Source organism: Artemia franciscana, chromosome 10 (assembly GCF_032884065.1).
Source record: "Artemia franciscana chromosome 10, ASM3288406v1, whole genome shotgun sequence".
NCBI lineage: Eukaryota > Metazoa > Arthropoda > Branchiopoda > Anostraca > Artemiidae > Artemia > Artemia franciscana.
Window position 1 is genome coordinate 31034565 of NC_088872.1, and position 21452 is coordinate 31056016.

General features: G+C 34.8%; 1 protein-coding gene across 1 annotated transcript; it reads left to right on the forward strand.

The window, feature by feature from the left end:
• Nucleotides 1–221: 221 nt before the first annotated feature.
• Nucleotides 222–21250, forward strand: LOC136032065 (far upstream element-binding protein 2-like). The gene is made up of 4 exons (XM_065712184.1): nucleotides 222–322; nucleotides 11095–11179; nucleotides 16093–16267; nucleotides 17794–21250. Exons 3-4 carry the CDS (start codon nucleotides 16198–16200, stop codon nucleotides 19683–19685), a joined length of 1962 nt encoding a protein of 653 aa, XP_065568256.1. The 5' UTR covers nucleotides 222–322; nucleotides 11095–11179; nucleotides 16093–16197; the 3' UTR covers nucleotides 19686–21250.
• The last annotated feature ends 202 nt before the right edge of the window (nucleotides 21251–21452 follow it).

The following is a 21452-nucleotide window of genomic DNA, read 5'->3' on the forward strand; positions in this document are numbered from 1 at the left end:
TACATTATTTTTTTCCTGTTCATGTTTGCTTTGAAAACTTACTTTATTTACTGTAAATAAACTGTACATAACTCACACCATAACTATATGTATGTATAAGAACATAAACTATATCTTAAGTATCTCACACCATTTCTATCTGACCTAAACAGCGGTTTAAGAAAATACCAAACGTAGACGCATTGAAGGTTTTTAAGGATTTCAATATCGTATTAAATTATTAACTGTTATCCTTTTCATCACTTCGGGCAGCCATTTCTAGCGTGGTCAGTTGAAAATTTAGAATCTGAATAACATACTATTTCAGCAGACAAGGCTAACCGTAAGTAAAATCCTATTCTTTTAAGTTAACCGTATGAATGGGAGTAAGTTCAATAAAGTTTTGATACATAATGTAAAAGTATTAAGGTGTGCTGTTAGCTTCAGCTTATCCAAGAAAAAATTTAGCCAACTATGAAATAGGATCAACATGTTGCAATTGAACTTCCGAATATTATAGGAGTAAATATATTAGCCAATTTTTCTTCTAGTGCTAACAAGCAGGATTGTTTAATTTCTAGATTGATATAATTTTGACTGCTAAGTAGGCTAATAGCCTAGACATACCTCTAGAATTGGAATTTCATCCCTAATCCAAATATAACATTCAATTCATTTCTTGTTCCCTCTAATCCTTCTCCAAAAGGTTAAACATATAGTTTATCTTGAATTATATATTTAGAATTACAAGAAATGAATAATACCCTTATAAGGAAAATTTCTTACCATTTTGGAGTAATCCAGGTAAATTTTGTAGTTTTCAATGTAATATAGATGGGATGAAAGGGAATATCTCACTTGATGCCTGTCTTTATGCTCTTTCTTAATTCAATAATTGCTTATGGGAGAAATGACAATTTAGTTTAAAATTAGGTAAAATTCTAGTGTAGTGACTTTTGGCTATCTTGGAAAGGGGTTAGGTTAGGAAAATGAAACTTTCAGGGATGGGTCTACAGGCTAAAGTATATGCTTGGAAGGTATTTTAAATTACCCACTTCCACTCCTTCCTCTTGAGGGCCCTGAAACTTGCACATATGACAAGCCTATATCTATTGAAATTTTGACAGAACAACGTTTTACCTTAATTTTCAGTTATTAGTTGTTTTTTCTCTGCCTTTAGATAACTTGAAAGACTACACTTCCTTTCCATGACAAAAGTAAAACAGTTCAAAATAGGGATAAACCTTTTAATTGACAGTGAACAGATATAAAATTATTTAACTGGATATTTCAAACACATATACCTTAAATTGCAGCTTGGAGCAATATAAGGATTTTTCCTTGTAGAAACTCCAGAGTTGATAACGCATAACACATAGTTTAATACATACACTTGACTAGTGGTTTGATGTTGCTGATTTGAGTGCTTCCCAGTTATACTTCCATTCTTTTTTTGACCATTTGTTGTCAAGATGGTTCTTAAAGCTGTCTGTGGTTTGGGCAGCAATGGTATCTGGCAGTAATTTGTTCCAGAGGTTGGCAACATGGTTGGTAAGAAAATGGGTGCTTTGCTGCTTTGAGGAGGAATGCCTGGATAACTTCAAGTTATGTCCCCTTGTACAAGAATCCTGAGATGCCAGAGGAAGAAGACCAGGAACTGCCTTTGAATTAATAAGTTTATGAACCAGAATGACATCACCCTATCTTCTTCTATAAACCAGTGTTTGGAGTTTCAGCTTGCATAGCCTTGTAAGTTAAGGGAGCTCATGCAGTCCACTCACCATCTTAGTAGCTCTTCTCTGGACATCTTCAAGAATTTTAGCATCTTTTTTGAAAAAGGGGGATGCAAGGACCATGCCTGTCTCAAGCCTCAGCTTAACAAGTCCTTTATACAAAGGCTCAGAATTTTAGGAGAATGGGAGGAAAATGTTCTTTTTATGAGCCCTAGTGATGAGCTAGCTGATGCTGCTGCCTTCTTTGCATGAGTGCTAAATTTAAGATCATTGTCAACAATTACTCCTAGGTCACATTCTTCCAACACTGGATAAAGGAGCTGACCATAAAGAGAGTAAGTTGTATTGATATTCTTGTGCCCAAAGTATAAAACATGACATTTTGACACATTGAAAGTAAGTAGCCAAGATTTCACCCACATGCTAAGGAGATCAAGGTCATTTTGAAGTTGGGAAGTATCTTCAAGAGTGCTAGCTGGATCAATTACCTTGGAATCATCAGCATATAACATCATCCTGCTTTTGAGCACTAGAGGAGCATCATTTATGAAAATATTGAACATGGTGAGACCAAGAACACTACCCTGTTGAACCCCACTTATAACATTCTGAGAGGAGGATAGAATAGGATTGCCATCTGCATCAAACAGTCTTACATGCTGAACACAATTCCTCAAGAAATCCAGAATCCATTTAAGAATTTTTTCCTCCAAACCAATAGATTGTAGCTTAAGCTCAAGTCTCCTATGACAAACTTTGTTGAATGCTTTTGAAATATCAATGAGGATCATGTCAACAGGGATTCCCAGCTCCAGTAGTTTTGTAATATAGTCATATGACTCTGGCAGATTAGTGTCAACTGATCTGTCGCATTGGAAACCATGTTGAGAGCTGTTAAGAAGATGATTCTGATCAAGATGCTCAATAACTGCTTTGTTGACAATACATTCAAGAAGCTTAACAACAACAGAGGTTATACTAATAGGCTGGTAATTTTCCACATAATCTTTCCTTCCCTTTTTGTGAATGGGGGTAATATATGCCACTTTCCACTCAGCAGGACGCTTTGAGCTATCAAGAGATAGTCTAATGAGTTTTGAGAGTGGGTATACTATTTCTGTTCTGCACTCATGCAAGAGACAGGATTAAGACAGGGTCAAAATATCTAGTTAAATAATTTTATATCTGTTCACTGTCAATGAAAAGGTTTCATCCCTATTTTGAACTGTTTTACATTTGTCTCTGCCTTTAGTTCTCAAAATGCATTTCTTGTTATTTGAGTAGAATTCTGGGCAATTTAGAAAATGTATTTGGATATCTTTAAAAGGTATAATTCTAGTTAATTGACTTCTTGCTATCTCAGAAAGGGTTTAGGTTATGAAAATTAAACTTTCAGGGGTGAATCTACAGACTAAAGTATGTCCTGGGAAGGTGTTTTGAAGCAACTACCTCCATTCCTTCTCCCTCTAGAGGGCCCTGACCTTTGATGACCTTTAAAAATATGTGTGTTATAAAAGTGAAACTTTGCAAAATAGATCTTCCGCTTAATTGAAGTACAACAAAATTGTTTTCAGCTTCATAACTTTGCTCAATTCCATTTTATAAGGTTTTAAAGATTTGCAAATATATTTCCTAAATAAATAAAAAATATTGATATGGCTCAAAATTCTACTCAAATAACAGGAATTGCATTTTCAGAACTAAAGGCAGAGAAAAAGCAACTAGTAGCTGAAAATTAATGTTAAAATGTTGTTTTGTCAAAATTTCATTAGGTATAGACCTGTCATGTACCCAAATTTCAGGGCCCTCTAGAGGGAGAAGGAGTAGAGGTGTGCACTTAAAAATACCTTCCCAGGACATACTTTAGCCTGTAGACCCATCCCTGAAAGTTTGATTTTCCTAACCTAAACCCTTTCCGAGATAGCAAGAAGTCAATTAACTAAAATTTTACCAAAACTGGCTAGAGAGAAATATGTTCATATAAAAATAGCCTATAGATGTTTCAGGAATAGTAGGACTTAATTATTATTTTCATTAGACTCAATAATAAACTGTTATCATAAAAACAATTTTGCAGGATTTATTGAAAGGCCAGAAACCCCTTAAAATAGCCTATTGGTTTTTGTGATATCATTTTCAAGGGGTTTCAGGGTCTTACAAAAACTTCTTTCAATTGTATTTACAAAATAAGATTTCACTTTTAAGACTAAGGGAAATAACAATTACCTTTTCTACACCAGCTGTAATTAGGGATTTTCTGCTTTAGACAGTGTTTTAGAAACAATTTTGAACTTTGGTTTGCTCCTGGTTGGTCTACCTCTCAGGCCCAATTCAGGGCTCAACACCTATAATTTCTTGTAAAAGTAACTACTAAGTTATGAAAGAACATAAATAAAGGCATCAAGTGATGTATTCACTTTCATCCTAGCTAAATTGTGTTGAAAACTACAAATTCACCAATTTGGGGGGGAGGGGGTTAAAAAAGTTTGCAAAACACAAATGAACAATAGGCTATATCTAGATTCATGATGAAAACTGTTTTAGTCCTAAATATGTTTATTTTTTAGCTATCACAATTATCACTTACTAGAATTATAAGATATAGATTAGCAAAGTATATTTTAAAGATTTTGAGGTAGATTTTGAAATAATAGGAGTCTAGACCCTGTCAAAGAAAAATAATAAGAAGGATCCAAAGCCATGCTGGCCTACCCTTCAGTGCATAACTCTTCAGGCTAGTCTAATATTCAAATCAATAACAAAGCAGTTTTATTCTGCTCCTAGGCACTAGGAGGCTAATATATTATTCAAACCTGTCAATGCTCTACAAAAGCAAAAATGGTTTTGGATCTTGATTGTTAATTCCTCCCAGTCTCCCTCCTAGTGCCTAAATATTAGATTAATATTTACTTGATGCCATTACTGATATAGAGACAAAGTGAACACACTAGGCAATTAAATGGTTTTTAGTCTCTGAATTTAATACTCCTTACACTCACAAATTCAAACTCTCCCTTCTTCCCAATGAATATAAGACAATATTTACCTTAAATTGCACTTGCTAGCATTATGAATAAATTGAGTTTATGCCACTGGACATTGGGTGCATTTCATTGAGTGAGCCATGGTTTTGTTGCCCAGTCCTTGTGAAGATTTGAAGCTATCAATTGTTGTAGATTCCACTTTCCTCTTGCTTAGGCTGTTCTACAGACCTACAATTCAGTTCAGTTGTAGAAGAAATTATTTCTTTTTCTTGTCTTGGCACTCTTGCAGAACAGCTTTGCTGAGAATGACCTCTGGTACTTGATGACTGGGCAGGTCAAACATATCTTTGCCATCATTCTTTATTAACTTTTAGGTCATTATCATATTGCCTCTGCATTGATGGTATGTTAGAGTTGGTAGCTTCAGGTTCTGCAGTTGATATCTATACCCTTTATCTTTGAGATTATTTATACATTTTGTTGTCAGTCTTTGAACAGATTCAACAGCATTCTGGTCTGTTTTATTAATTGTCATGGCAAAAAACATTCCATACACCAGTATAGGTCTCACCAGGCTTTTATAGATCTTAGTCACTATTGTTTGCTTGATGATAAGAGTCTGGTTAGCCCCTACTACTGCAGCATGGGTATCGTGGTTGAATTTTGGATCTTCATCCATAACACCACAAATCTCTCTCTGAGGTACTCTTGGATATTGGTTGTCATTGTGGGTTTTTTCTTCCAAAATAGAGAACCTTGCACTTTTCAACATTAATATGCCCAGCATACAGACAGTAGCATACCTAATCTGAAACAAACACTTCAATTAAAATGTTGGGTATCTGTCATAAATATAGACAGTAGGGCAAGACACCTAGTACTCTGCCAGTGCCTAATCTTGAACATATATCTTCATTTAAAAGTATCTTTCCTATAAATGAGGCATATATGTTTAGATAGCTGATATCTAGGACTAGACTTGTTGGGAAGTGAGAGTATCTTACCCTAGGTTTGCACAAAATTATAAAGGGAAAAACAGTTAAACAACTAAATTTTCACTTTAAAATATGCAGCATCATAGGATATTTCTATCAATCAGATTATCATATTTACTTCTATTGCTATTTGCATTTATAATTTGTTTTTAATAATATTCAGCATCCATCAGATCTGAAATTCTTTGCAATCAAAATTTTTGTCAGGTATGTTTTTAACATGTAAAGGACATTCACATAGAAAACAAGAATAAACATAACATATAAAACATGGGAAATATACTAGTTAGGACTGCACATGGGACAATTGTTTGGGGGGGATGAGTTTACAAGTAAAATGGTTTTACTTTGCCCAGCAGTCAGTAATAAAATTGTGTAAATATGTGCCAGACAATGCTATATCCTCAGGGGGTAGGGGGTCTTACCCCCCCCCCCAATGTTTGTCCAACTTGTAAAAACATGACGAAAATGGATATAAACAAAAAATTTACTTGTTTTAAGGTTTTTGAGTAATTCCTCCCCCCCCCCCAAAAAAAATGTGTGAAACGTCCTGGAAAAAATCCTTGATACAACCCTGGTACCAGGTAATGTCTTAGGCTATAAAGTATACTGCTCAGTTAGTTCATTTGCTTTTTTTTCTTTTTTTAAACCTGTAGGTGGTTATTTATGACAAACTGTATCATAGTAGGAAGAAGTACTAGTTATGTAAAATGATGGAAAAGAAAGCTGGCTTGTAGGACTGGCCTGTTACAAATAATAATTGGAAAAGCAATATATTTGAAATTTCAACCATGCTTCTATAGTCATAATCATTTGTGTTGATAAAACAGTATTTATAATGAATCCCTACCCTAGTGCAGTGTTTGTCCACAATTAAGCTTGGCTTTTGATGATAAGTGCATTTAAAATTTATATAGTTGTATATTGTTAATATATTGAACCTAATCACACACTTACTAAAAAAGTTCAGATAACTCCAAATCTTCTTTCTTGGTGGTATAATCAAGATTTTGTGGGGTTTAACTGCTGAAATGGTGATTAGCTTTCTGACTACTGGGTTTGTTACCCTAATGGTAACCAACCAAAACCAGCAACCTTTTGTATAGTCAAAAATGCTATCTCTGGCCTCATTATTGAGAGGAGGCTGGGATGCAATTTGGATGACTTCAATGGTAAATGTGTGCATTCATTCCCAGATTGAAGTAAACACTATAATGGCAAAATAGTAGTACCACTCATTGCTCTACAAAATATAAATTTTTGAATAGCCATTGAGTCCCATGCCTGTAATGGGGCTAAGTATAGCCATTCAATATATATGGGACTTCAAGAAAATGTTCAATAATATAATGCACATCTTTTTGTATAAAAACAAATTGTTAGCCTAGTTGTATTTTGAATGTAATATCCACTTGAGTGCATAGTTTGTCAATAATAAATTCAGTAGATAGATTAGACTCAATGTCCTTCATTGAATGATGTCAAAATTATTTTTTTCCATTGTAACATTAACACCATAGGACGGCTGAAAAATAAGATGCCAAAAACCTTGTAAAAGGAACATAAACTATCCATAAGTAAGTAGTTCAAAGGGTGTCAACCCTTTTTCCAGACGTCTATTGTGCTTCTTACCATCTTATTCCATATTATTGCCATCAAAGCTCATTGATGTTTTATAAAATGACATAAAGAAAAAAACCAGGTCTTTTTAAGAGAAACATATCCTAAAGATATGTTAATTGAAAGCTTGATTAATTGATTGTCTAATGTGTTGCTGATTAACAATGAACTCTTGTTAGGCTATTATTATTATTATTATTATCTGTAAAATTACTTATGAAAAACAGTATAGAAGCAAGAGACATGTAATTCACTTTACAAAACATATGATCAAATTGTTCCATGAATGATTTGAGTACATGTGCTCTGATTCACATTAACTCTAATTCCTCTTTTTAAAGTTCTGCAGTTTTATTATAGACTTATTGAACAGTATTGGTGAGGTTATCCCACTTTGATGCACACTTTTCTTAGGGTCATTTCTAGTCAGATTAGGGTCTAAAGGAATAGAAATGAATATAAAAGCCATGAGTATATGCTACACATTGTACAATAACAATAAAATACAAGAGATTTTGCTGCATTTGTGGACTTTGAGTAAAATATAGCTATAAATGCCATAACCAAAACCTCTTCATAGATCAAGCCCTTCTCAGAATAGAAAAGTAACCCTTATCTACATTGAAAAGCAGGTTTGTAATGATGGGTCAAATTTGTTTTCATCCAGAACACTTTTGAACCCTAGCTGTTTGTCTTGAATAGTCAACCTTGGTACAATTTCCTTCAATAAGGGATACAAATTGATTGAAAAATATGGTCAGTAAAGTTTTATGATATAACAAACAATTGTCAGCAGTTTTATCTGCTCCTTGATAGAAATTGTAATTTTTCAAACAGTTCGTGGTAACGAACTGTAGTAAGGAGCGACCCGGCTCAATAGTAACCAAAACTCTAAAAAATGGAATTTTGATACCAATAGCTATATCAAAAGAATCGCATTTTAATGCTGGTTTTAAATATATAAGTTTCATCAAGTTTAGTCTTACCCATCAAAAGTTACGAGCCTGAGAAAATTTGCCTTATTTTAGAAAAAAGGGGGAAACAACCCCTAAAAGTCATAGAATCTTAACGAAAATCACACCATCAGATTCAGCGTATCAGAGAACCCTATTGTAGAAGTTTCAAGCTCCTATCTACAAAAATGTGGAATTTTGTATTTTTTGCCAGAAGGCAGATCACGGATGCGTGTTTATTTGTTTTTTTGTTTTGTTTTTTTGTTTTTTTCCAGGGGTGATCGTATCGACCCAGTTGTCCTAGAATGTTGCAAGAGGGCTCATTCTAACGGAAATGAAAAGTTCTAGTGCCCTTTTTAAGTGACCAAAAAAATTGGAGGGCACCTAGGCCCCCTCCCATGCTAATTATTTTCCCAAAGTCAACGGATCAAAATTCTGAGATAGCCATTTTATTCAGCGTAGTCGAAAAACCTTATAACTATGTCTTTGGGGACGACTTACTCCCCCACAGTCCCCGTGGGAGGGGCAACAAGTTACAAACTTTGACCTGTGCTTACATATAGTAATGGTTATTGGGAAGTATACAGGCGTTTTCAGGAGGATTTTTTTGGTTGGGGGGAGGGGTTGAGAAGAGGGGGATATGCTGGGGGAACTTTCCATCGAGAATTTGTCATGGGAAAAGAAAACTTCCATGAAGGGAGAGCAGGATTTACTAGCATTATTTAAAAAAAATAAAATAAAAAATAAATGTGAAAAAGCTTTTTCAGCTGGAAGTAAGGAACAGCAATAAAACTTAAAACAAACAGAAATTATTACCCATATAAGGGGCTCACCTCCTTATGATACCTAGCTCTTTACGCTAAAGTATTTTTAGTAATTTCAACTATTTATTCTACGGCTTTTGTGATTCAGGGGTCATTCTTAATGAATTGGGATAAAATTTAAGCTTTAGTGTAAAGAGCGAGGTACTGACGATGGGGCGAATCCCCTCATATATGTAATAAAAACATGAGAATACAAAAGTTCTTTACGTAAGCTAATTTATAAGTTACGTAAATCTTTTACCAATAAAAAGATTCGTAAAAAATTAAAAGTTCTAGTTGCCTTTTTAATTAAACAAAAAATCGGAGGGCAACTAGGCTTCGCCCCCGCTCTTTTTTTCTCAAAATCATTCGATCAAAATTATGAGAAAGCCATTTAGCCCCCCCCCCCCCCAAAAAAATTTTCAAATTTCGTTTTGATTATTCCTCTGCGGAGAGCCAAAATCAAAACATGTATTGATTCAAAAACGTTCAGAAATTAAATACAAAAAACAAGTTTTTTCAACTGAAAGTAAGGAGTGACATCAAAACTTAAAACGCACAGAAATTACTTCGTATATGAAAGAGGCTGCTTCCTCATCAACGCCCCGCTCTTTACGCTAAAGTTTGACTCTTTCTCTCAATTCTTCTTTCTAAAACAGTAAAAAACTTTAGCGTAAAGAGCGGGGCGTTGATGAGGAAGCAGCCTCTTTCATATACGAAGTAATTTCTGTGCGTTTTAAGTTTTGATGTCACTCCTTACTTTCAGTTGAAAAAATTTGTTTTTTTGTATTTAATTTCATTTGAAGATGAGTGTTTTTTCATACATTACTGTAGGAACTCCATATATGGCAATGACCTGGACTGTTTGAGAGAGAATGGGATCAAACCCCAAGACCTCAGCCTCCAAGCAGTCAAGAATGAATTTTTTGAGCTAATAAGGAAATCCATATTGCAACTTCTATTTCAGAATCAGTTGTGGCTTCTTTTTTTAAGAATAGAACACTTGAATAGAAAATGACCTGCTGTTAAATGCTTGAGTTAATTTACATTTATGTATGAAAACATAGTTGCATGAGAGTTGAAAAATGCTTTGTGTAGTTCTTTGCTTCCAATGCTCAGAATCATTACTATGTCTAGGTCTGTCTGGATGTCAGACTTTGTTGGTGTGTGTTTGTATCAATTTGGTATACATCCACGAGTTGTTCATGATATCCACAATACACTTCTGAAAATCTAAATGTTTGTATCTCATTCCACACAACTTGGTCTTGTTTTGTTTGAAGATAGAAGTTAATATTAAAAAGTATAGATACAGACAATGAATATTATGACAATGTTAAGACTTATTCAAGTTTTACAGTCCAGTAATAACTGATATAGAGTGATATAGATAGTGACTGATGTAGAGAGCACCATAAAGTGGTAAATTAGATCAAGATTTCCTGGGTTTAATCTCTGTCAATAGTGTATAGTTAAGAATGCAAAATAATGGACAGTCAAACAATAATTAGTATTTGCCAATATGTTCTAAGACCACAATCACCGTATATGATGTTTGACAAAAGAAAATTAAATTAAAAATCAAAAAGTAATTTTCTGCAAATAAAAAAAAGAAAAAGTGAAGTATTTTGGTTAATTCTTGTGCTAATCTGTCATCAGCACTCGAAAAAAGGGAAGAAAAGGGTATATAGAAAAAACGCCATTTTTTAAGTAAACTAAATGGAGCCTAAAAGTTACCCAATTTTTTGGTTCTGTGTAATTAACTTCAAAAAGTTAATATTTTTTCTCTTTTTTTTTTTTTTTTTTTTAGTGCTTATGGCAGTTTAGCTGAAATATGCCAAAATCTTAGGTTTGTCTTTTTGTTTCTTCTGGTTGGAAATCATCCTTGTTTGGTTTCTAAATTATTTTTCTTTTCTTTGTTTTCTTGTGGAAAGTGTTATTCTACGTCACAAATTGTGAGATTGAATTGCTGATGTCTATTCACATCTCTCTTAACACTCCACTTCTTAACCAAAGGTATTTTTCAGGTACTTCATATTTAGAGCTAGAAAAGTGGGCAGTTTCTGAAATTTGACCACTGTGAGGACTTGCCAGTTTGAAACTGGTCTAAAGGTATGTTTTTAAACACATTTGTTCTCTTGTTTCCGTCAGTTGCAACCCATTTAAAAAAGATCATAAAACAAATGCAAAGAGTTGAAATTTACTAAAAATAAAAAAATCCTGATATTCATGCATATTTTCTGTTATTAAGTTAAAAAAAAAATCTTTTTTCTTAACAAAAGTAAAGAGGAAAAATATGTCTTAAGCAGAGTAAAAAAAAGGGCATTATTATAAATAATCAATGAATAGTTAAAAGAAACAAGTTAATAATTAAAAACGAAACCAATAATGATCTTTGAAATTACAAGGAATAAAACTAAAACAAACAGAAATTAACTAAATAATTGAAAAAGGAAGATGTCTGTCTTGTAGCACAATTATAAGAGTTAAAACAGTTAAAAGAAACGGATATTAGACATAATAAAAAAAAAAAAAAAACTGAACTTAGAATGTACTCAAAATAAAATTGACATTCTAATAAAACTCATACAAACAGAAATTACCAGATGTATGAAGAGGGAAATTTTCCCTCTTGCACTCCAATCAGTGCAATCATTATTTGCACTGCACTAAAAGCAATATATATTGCTGATTTTTAAATTCGCAGTTTTTTTTTAAATAGCTGTAACTCAGGATAAAATCAACAAACTGCATAATAGTCTATAAGCTAATTAATCCAGCTCAGAGTAAAATATTACCCTACATGGAAAAACCAGAGATTCCATCAAGTTGGTATTTAGAGATGTTTTACCATTTTTATAAATAAAAAAACATACTTGCTTGTAGCTTTTGATTGATCACATTAAATTTATGAATCTTATATATTTGGAATCTATATAAAAAGCAAATTCTTTTGATGTATAGATTGTTATCATTTTCCCTTCTTTTTAGAATTTTGGTTACAATTGGACTGAATTGCTCCTTACTTACAATTCACTACCACAAACTGTTTCATAATAGTCATTTGATGTACCAGTAAAAAAGTATCTTTGTCTCCTTTTTATGACACTTGGTATTTACCAAGTGACATATAGCTATCGTAAATTCTGTCGGTCTGTCTCTCAGTCCTGGTTTTGCTAGTTTAGGCACTTCCAGATAAGCTAGGACGATGAAATTTGGCAGGTGTATCAGGGACGGTTAATTTGGAAAAATTAAAAAAAAAAATGAAGTGTTTTCAACTTACAAATGGGTGATCAGATCTTGATGAAATATGATATTTAGAAGGATATCTTGTCTCAGAGCTCCTATTTTAAATTCCGAGCAGATCCAATGGCATTGGGGGAGTTGGAGGGGGAAACCTAGAATATTGGAAAATGCTTAGGGTAGAGGGATTGGATGAAACTTGGTGGGAAAAATAAGTACAAGTCCTAGATACATGATTGACATAACCGGAACGAATCTGCTCTCTTTGGGGGAGTTGGGGAGAGGTTCAATTGTGAAACATTTGAAGCTAGAAGGACCTTGTAAATCCCGACTGGACCAGTGTCATTTGGAGGGGTTGGGGGGGGGGGGGACTGGAAATCTTGGAAAAGGCTTAAAGTGTAAAGATCAGGAAGAAACTTGGTGGGAAGAATAAGCACAAGTCCAAGATACCTGACTGAATAACCGAACCGGATCTGCTCTCTTTGGGGGAGTTGGGGGGGGGAATTCGGAAAAAAGAAAAAATGAGGTATTTGTTACTTACAAACAGGTGATCAGATCTTAATGAAATTTGATATTTAGAAGGATCTTGTGCTTCAGAGCTCTAATTTTAAATCCTGACCAGGTCCGGTAACATTAGGACAGTTGGAGGGGGAAACCGGAAATCTTGGAAATCATGAAAATTGAGGTATCTTCATCTTACAAATAGGTGACTGGATCTTAATGAAACTTGAACTCTTAGGAACTTTGAAACTTAGTATAGGAACTCTTAAAATTCTCCTGGAAACTTCACCCCTGGAAATTCCCTTAACAGAAAATTATCCCTATGAAAACCCACTCCTAACACAAATATCTTCTAGCCTGCCCATGAACTTGCAAAGGAAAGTTGTCCTAGGGGTGTGCCAGTAATAGAAAAAAATAGTACTGGTTATAAGCACAAATTAATTGTACCACAAAAACTGATAATGTAATATATATATATATATATATATATATATATATATATATATATATATATATATATATATATATATATATATATATATTGTACAAGTACAAAATTCCTTGCTGAGTTACTGCTAGAGTCACTGTAATGACAAGAAAAGAAAACCACCCAATTAATCCACTATACTCCTTCATGCACCTCAAACAACAATTGAAGAAGAAAAAAAAATAATATAAGTAAAAATTACAAATAATAGCTTATAACCCCAAAATGAAATACAATTTTTCCATAACTCAATTTCTAAATTCTTCAAACCTTTTTATGTCATTAATTATTGTATTGCTGCTATTTGATAATTTTATAAGTAAGATATAAATAATAAGTACAGATAATAACTTCACGCTCCAATTAGAATACATTTTCTCCTTAACTTTATTTTCGAAATTCTTCTAACCTTTTTGTTTCATTAATTGTCTTACGATTACTATTCCATAATTTTATTACTTAATAAATAAAGAAAAGCTTAGGCCTTGGGGAACTATAAATAAAGGAGAACTGATGACTTTAAGACCTATCTCCAGGGGCTGGAGAGGGGGCTTTTTATCTCCAAAAGCATAGTTTTGGGACTTTTCAACTATACTAAATAAAATGGCTATCTCAAAGTTTTGATCAGCCGATTTTGAGGGAAAAGGGCATGGGAGGTGGGCTAGTTGCCCTTCAATCTTTTTGGTTGCTTAAAAAGGACGCTAAAACTTTCAATTTCCGTTCATCCTCTCCTGATGTTCTAAGACCATTTTTTTGATATGTAATCCCGTACAGAGGAGAGGACCCTAAACGCTAAAGAATTGTTGCTCTGAGCAATTATAAGAACAAACCCGAAATTGTACCGATCACAAAGAAGCTGCTGTGTTTGGCCATATCGGTTAGAATTGGCAATGAACTTTACTTTATTGGTCATAAACAGGATGAATTGGAAAAAGAAAATCTTGAAGTTGAAAAGAAATATGCCGAATTGACAGTACAGGACCTGGTCCAGAGGAAGCAAAATACAGTAAAAAAAAAAAGAGATGGCTGAACAGAAGAAAGAAATTTGTGATACTATTCTTAAGGAAGCAGGAGAACGTCCGAAAAAAAGCATTAGAAGAGAAGGACTTTTTGAACACTGGTCTGGCTCAAAGCATGCTGGAAGCTTACTTGTTTTGAAGAGGAAATCAGAAGTGATGACGCTAATTATCTTAGGTGTAATTCTACCAGTTATTTGTCACACTTACTGATAGACGTCAATCGTACGATTTATTCCTGTTCCTAAACGTTCAAAAATTCTGCTCTACTAAGGTTGTTTGTTCCTTGTACTTTAATCGACGTTGTGACTTCATTAAAGTTCTCTTTTTGTATGAGAAAATAAATTAATACTTCCAGCCTTCTTGTCTGTAACCTCACGGGCCTTTAGAAGGCGATGCTGATCATAAGGCAGTAATTAGGACCCGTGTAGTTTATATGACTGTGCTCAGAGTAGCTCTTGGTAGTCACATTTTTGGGGGGCATAGTTGCGGTCGACCCCTGTTTAAAGGTTGTCGATATTAATCTGCTGGTCTCCAAAAAAATGTATTATTGCTCTCAGATTCCAAAGATATGCCCTTCAGCTCATTGCTAATATCCATTGGAGTGACACATACAGGAATGAGGACAATAAAAGTAGAAGACCAGCTAGATAGTAGCTAGCTAGAGTTCCTTCAGAAACAAGAATATGCTTATATTGTTCAAGGGCATGTAATATTCTTTATTATAGAACTAAGAGCAACTCTTTAATCCTGAGAAAAAAGGTCACAAGAAGATATCAAGTGCACCCAGTCATAACTAAAAGAAGTCAGTGCTCACTTTCATATTCCAACACATACCTGCATGTTTGAGGAGGAAAAAACAAAATTAAAAATTATATACGCTGTCCGAAAAAAATATATCCCCCTCCTCTGATCCTTCTCGCCCCCCTACAACATTATATTACCAGTTACCAAATAAAAAAAAAATCTCAGTGGAACCAAAATGAGTCCTATCCTCTCGCACTCTTCAAAATCAGCATACTTTCTGAATCAAACTTATGCTCACCTTACCAATCTTAGTTTAATCAAATGAGATCTAATCAATCTTAATTTATCACTCACAAAGTGGTGTCCTTTAAAATGGTCATTCATTTCATTGCTGCAATATTGGCTGAAGTAAGATACTTTACAAATATGTGTAACATTCATCTAGCTCCCACTTGAAGTCTGTACCTTCTGGGTGAATATTTCTCATAAAAGCCTATACTGCGTAAGGATTAGTTGTGTCCTTAACAATTCAAAATTTCTGTTGTATAACTGTGTTCCCCTTTTTTATGGAGGGATATAGTAAAAGGAGGCTCATACTCAATTTTTTTTATGAAACCACTAGTCAAGATTCAATAGGCTTTAATTTGTTATACACAAACCAGGCATAAATTGCTTGCAAACCATTATGACTAAGCTGGCTTGCATTACAACCGATAAGGATGTTTGAGAGGAAAACACAACATATTGATAACATTTTTGGAAAAGATTCTTCAATCCTGCAGGATTCAAGCATTTTTGGTATTTCATTGCTAATAAATGTAATATAATATTTAAAATTGAGGTATTCGTCTACCATGGACGTTTTGTCCATTCTGCAATATTCTCTTTTATTCCATGAATAATTGTTGGTACTTGCAAATTATTCTTGGACGATTTGACTGCCAAGTTTGTAAGATATTTTGTACTAAAATTTGGATCTGCTAATATCTTTTAATATGAGGGATTGAGTTTTATTTAGTCTTTATTTCCAGCTGCAGAGTCTTACCATCAAAATCAACCGAATTCAGAACCCAGAGGCCAACGGAGGCCTAAAAAGACCGTTGGAGGAGAAATTAAATCCAGATCCAAAAAGAACCATGAGTGATGGCGGTCTTGGAGCCCTGCAAAACGGCAACATTATACCAAATATGGCTGCACCATTGACAGGTTTGTAATGTACCTCTTAACATCTAAACCTGTACATACATTTGTCTAATTTCTTGAATTTCTTGATGTGCGTAGGTTATTTGTGCTTAATGCAATTCAAAAACTTCCAAATTAGTGCTGAATAATATGAGTGGCAACTACATTTGATTTTGCTTGTTAAAATATTAATGTTTGGTAAATAATTTTTCACTGGGAAAGAAAAAGCATGCCTCAATGGGATACTAAAGTAGGATCATTATAAAATAGGACTAATATATTGAATATTCCACGAAAGATTGTCTCGTGCTTCTTATATGCCTTTAAGATTAGCATTTCGCCTGACCTGTCTGCATTTTGTGATTGTTGAGTTTTATGGATGATTGTTAAAAATTTGCTATGATTTTTATCCTCTTTAACGTGAAAATTAGCCTCATATTCTTTAACGAAAGTATTTTTCCAAAAAGTGTTCTAATTATGTTTATGACTTACTTCAAAAACAACTCCCGTTTTTCTCATTGTCTTCAAGCCTTTTTTGTGAATACTATAAATATTGCAAAGGTGCTCAACATTATGGTTGAGTCAAGAACGTGGTAATCATTTCTAGAGCTTGGTTTGTGAACATATTCTGGGAGGGTGGTCAACGTTATGGAAGAATGATCTCTCTTGTTTTTTATGTTTTAAGTGTACGTTACAAATTTCAAATCAATGTAGGTAATTTTTACTAGTAAATTGTAAAAAACAGTGCCAAGGTTGTTCGGAATTTACTAACAGAAAAGGATTGTCAGTAAGCCAAAATTTTAGTGTCATTGCATTTCTGATGCGCTTTTTAAAGAACAAGAAAATAAAGAGGCTTTTTTTTCCTGAGCAAATATTTCCATTTCCTTTTCTTTTTCTGAACTACCTGATTACTAGCCATTCCTTAGCTCAAAATTATTCCTGTGGTTTATACAATTGGCTGCCCAATGGCAAATACTTTCTTTTACATTACTTTGATGAAGTATAACCTAAGCCTCTCCTGTTTAACAGAAACTTTTGTTCTTTCACATTTTCATTTATGATGTTTTTTCAAGCTCATCTCTCCTATACTGTTTTGTGTCTCATTTTCAATTGCATTTCTCTAAATCTGTGGCCACCTTTGAACAGTAGGGAACTTCAGCATATAATAAATCGTTTTAAAGTTTTCCAAGCAATTTGGGGATAGTTTTGGCTATTTATTCATATATTGCACAATTAAACACGATCTTTTACATGAATTATAAACGTTACATCATTTTCAAAGATTTCGAATCTTTTCTGTAAATATTGTTTGTATTGTAATGGAAATTAATTCAATGAAAAAAAAATTCCGATGTGTTAAAAGCTCATTGAAAACTTCTTGGAACTTGAGTTTTTTCCTCAAGTCAGTCATATTTTGTCTTTCTGCATTTTTTACTATCATATTATGCAGTTATGTTAGTGCACACTACAAAAAGATACCTGTTGTTTTTTTTTAATTTCTGAATCTATGCACATTTCGTGTTCACTCTAAGTGTTTCTAAATCTTGTAGGAGGCCAAAGAAGTGAAGACATCAGTGTTCCTGACAAGCTTGTAGGTCTGATTATTGGACGTGGAGGTGAATCCATTTCAAGACTACAAGCTGAGACTGGCTGTAAAATCCAGATGGCCCCTGACAGCAACGGCGTTGGAGACAGAGGTTGTACATTGACTGGTACACCAGAATCAATCCAACGTTGCAAAGATATGATAATGAGTATTATTACAGCCCATAATGCTGGTGTTCAAAATGGTGCTGTAATGGGTGGACCACCCACTTTTATGGGCAATCCAATGGGAGGAGGTAACACAGGAGGAGGTGGAGGTGGGCAGGTTGAGATAATGGTTCCCAAAGATAAAGTTGGCCTCGTTATTGGTAAAGGAGGAGAAACCATTAAACAGCTAATGGAGAGGACTGGTGCAAAAATGTTTATCCTTCAAGAGAATTCTAGCCCTGATGCTGACAAACCCTTACGCATTATGGGAGATCCTCATAAGGTAGAAATGGCAAGACAAATGGTTTACGATCTAATGGCTGATAAAGAAATGGACGGTGGTGGATTTGGGGGTAGACCAAAGTTCAGCAGTCCTACCGGATTTGGTGGACCCGAGGCTATTCAAGTTCCTGTTCATCGCTCTGCTGTTGGTGTTGTTATAGGTAAGGGCGGTGAAATGATAAATCGTATTCAAAATGAAACTGGTGCCAGAGTGCAGTTCCAAAAAGACGATGAAAATGGACCTGGAGAATATAGAATGTGTCATTTGACTGGCACCCCTAATCAATGTCAAGAAGCACGTAAGAGGATTGAAGACCTCGTCGAGTCAGTAATGATTAGAGATCGACAATCAGGCCGTGGAAGGGGCAGCGGTCCCATGCCTGCGGGTCGATTTGGAGGACCTCCAGGCAATTGGGATGGCTATGGTCCACCGATGGGTGGGCCAATGGGACCAGGGGGTCCTGGTCCTGGTCCTAGGAACGGGAGAGAACCTGTCACTAGCACCTTTGTAGTACCTGCCCATAAATGTGGCATAATTATTGGAAAAGGTGGAGAAACTATTAAATGGATTAATATGACTGCTGGTGCCCATTGTGAGATTGACAAAAATCCACCTCCAAATGCCAATGAAAAAATATTCGTTATTCGAGGCACTGTAGAACAAATTGATCATGCCAAAAGATTGATGGCAGAGAAATTGGGAATTGCTCCTCCTCCTCCAACTCAATTTTCTGGTGGTCCTGGAGGCCCAGGACCGCAAGGTGGCCCTCCTGGTCAAAACTTTCCTGCCCAAAATTGGGGAGGTAATTATCCAGATTTTCGGCAAGGTCAGCAGCCAGGTAATCCACCTAATGACCCCAACGCAGCTGCCTGGGCTGCATACTACCAACAATACTATGGTCAAAATGCCCCTCAGGGTGCACCTGCAGCACCAGCTGCAGCTCAACCACAGCCTACTCCAACCCCTACCCCTGCTTCAACTGGTGCGCAACAAGATTTTACTCAACAATGGATAGAATACTATAGAAGTATGGGTATGCATAAAGAAGCTGAGATGCTTGAACAGCATGCCAAAAGTCAAACTCGTGTAAATCCTGCTGCTCAAACAGCAGCTCAGGGTCCTACCGCTGCTCCTGCTGCTGCTGCTGCAGCACCAGCACAGGGTGCCGGTGGTCAACCAGATTATAGTCAGCAATGGATTGAATATTATAAAAGTATTGGGAAATTTAAGGAAGCTGAGGCCATTGAAGCTCAGCTGAAAGCAAGCCAAGCTTCTACTGCTGCAGCCACTGGACCTTACCCAAATCAGCCTACTGGATATCCGGCTGGTTACGGTGGTAGTGCAGCACCCCAAGCAAGTTATTATGGTGGTCAAGCATCAGCCTATCCCGGCTACAGTGTCCCCTAAGACACGTTGCCTCTTAGATGGACTTGATTGTCAGCAAACAGTTGTATTGTAGCTTTGGTGTTTGAAGTTTTTTCAGATTGTCTTATTTCAATGACTTTACTTCTCTCTAGTGTTGCTTTCAGGTTTAGATTGTTTGTGGACTGACTCAGTCAGTGGTATAAGGGTATAAATAATTGATTCAACGAGTTTGTAAGTGTAGTTTTGTGTTTAATACCCAGTTAATCCTAAGTGGTGTTTAGGCTACTCATCATCAATCGTAGATAATTAAAAGTGTAATCAGTGTTTCGACTGTTCATATTTGTGTTCTTTTTTTCTGTTCTGTATTTAGTTTCAGTCCTATTTTGTGCTTACTTGGTTCAGTAATAAAAAGTGCTACTTTTCGTTTTTATTTTATTGGTTTGTCAGTGCTATTGCCACTTGCATTTGCTTTTTTGCCCCCTATCTGCTAGTTCTTCAATTTATAAATTGTCTTGCTCGTGAATGCTGGTTTTACCATTGGGGATGTTTATCTTAATGATTTTTTTTTTTTGCTAGTATTTCATTCAAAATGTTGTTTGTAGGGTAATATCATATGCGAAAAGTGCGTATAATAAATACATTTATTCAAAGTGCTACGTGTATTAACTAATCAGCGTTTGATATCCATGTGTGGTAATATCAAAAGAGTTTTAAAGGTGGTTTTAATTCATTGTCGTCAGATAACGTGGTAAATTTAACCGTCATGTATAACTGCTAAGTTTATAAAATAATAGGGGAAGCCTTTCCTGCCTCAAATCTATGAAGTGCGAGTTTATAATTCTTATCGTCGGTTGCTTATTTAAGTAGGTCAGCTGTAATTGCGTTAACATTGTAATTGTTGCAATTTTAAACTGATTGATGATTTAGTCTCTTTTCCTACGAGTTCGATTTAAGTGACGCTGGTTATTCTCGATATTGGTGTCAATTTTTCTCTGATAATATATTGCGTATATTACTAATAATTTAGCTGTTTATTAATGATCCATTCTTTTAAGCATATTGTTTTAAGTAAAGAAGTAAAAATCCGTCATTGAATAATTTTCTTGTTTCTGATATTTATGTATATCGGAGTAAATGAATCATTTGTTGAGAGTGATCTGAATTCAAGACCAGCGGACGAAAGTGTCGTTTAATTGTTTTACCGTTTCTTGTCATATTTAGACTAGTTGATATGATTATCTACTGTATATTTTAATTCACTGATGATTATTTGGGTTAATTTTTTACCAATTGCGGCTTGATGCAACGATGCTCATATTGCTTATGTTTGTTCAGTACTTGGGAGTTTAAAAACAAAAACATGTCACGTACCTGCAGTGCAGTGTATAATTAAGTTTTTCTTTCTCGTCTTTGTAATTTGTTCTAAGAGCTGATTTAGATCTTAGCTCCAGCGTTTGTTACTAAAAATATTGCCACGTTATACTGTGATAATCAGTTGATTTTGTTTCTTTTCCAAACAACATTTTGGGAAATCTGCTCTTCTTCAGCCCTAGTTTTTGTATTCGTTCCATTTAGAATGGTTTTGATAAAGCAGTCTTAACACTCAACCGTTTTGTTTCATTACGTAGGAAAAGTAACATCAGGCTCATTTATTTGACTGACATTTAGAAAGAAGCAGACGAAAAGCTAAACAACCTCTGTGATAAAGCCAGTGTTTCACTTTTGTTTCTGTCCTTTCTTTTAAAGGCAAAATCAGGATGCTTCAGGTTAGGCTAAGTCAGAATTGCTGAAAAAATGACAAAATGAATT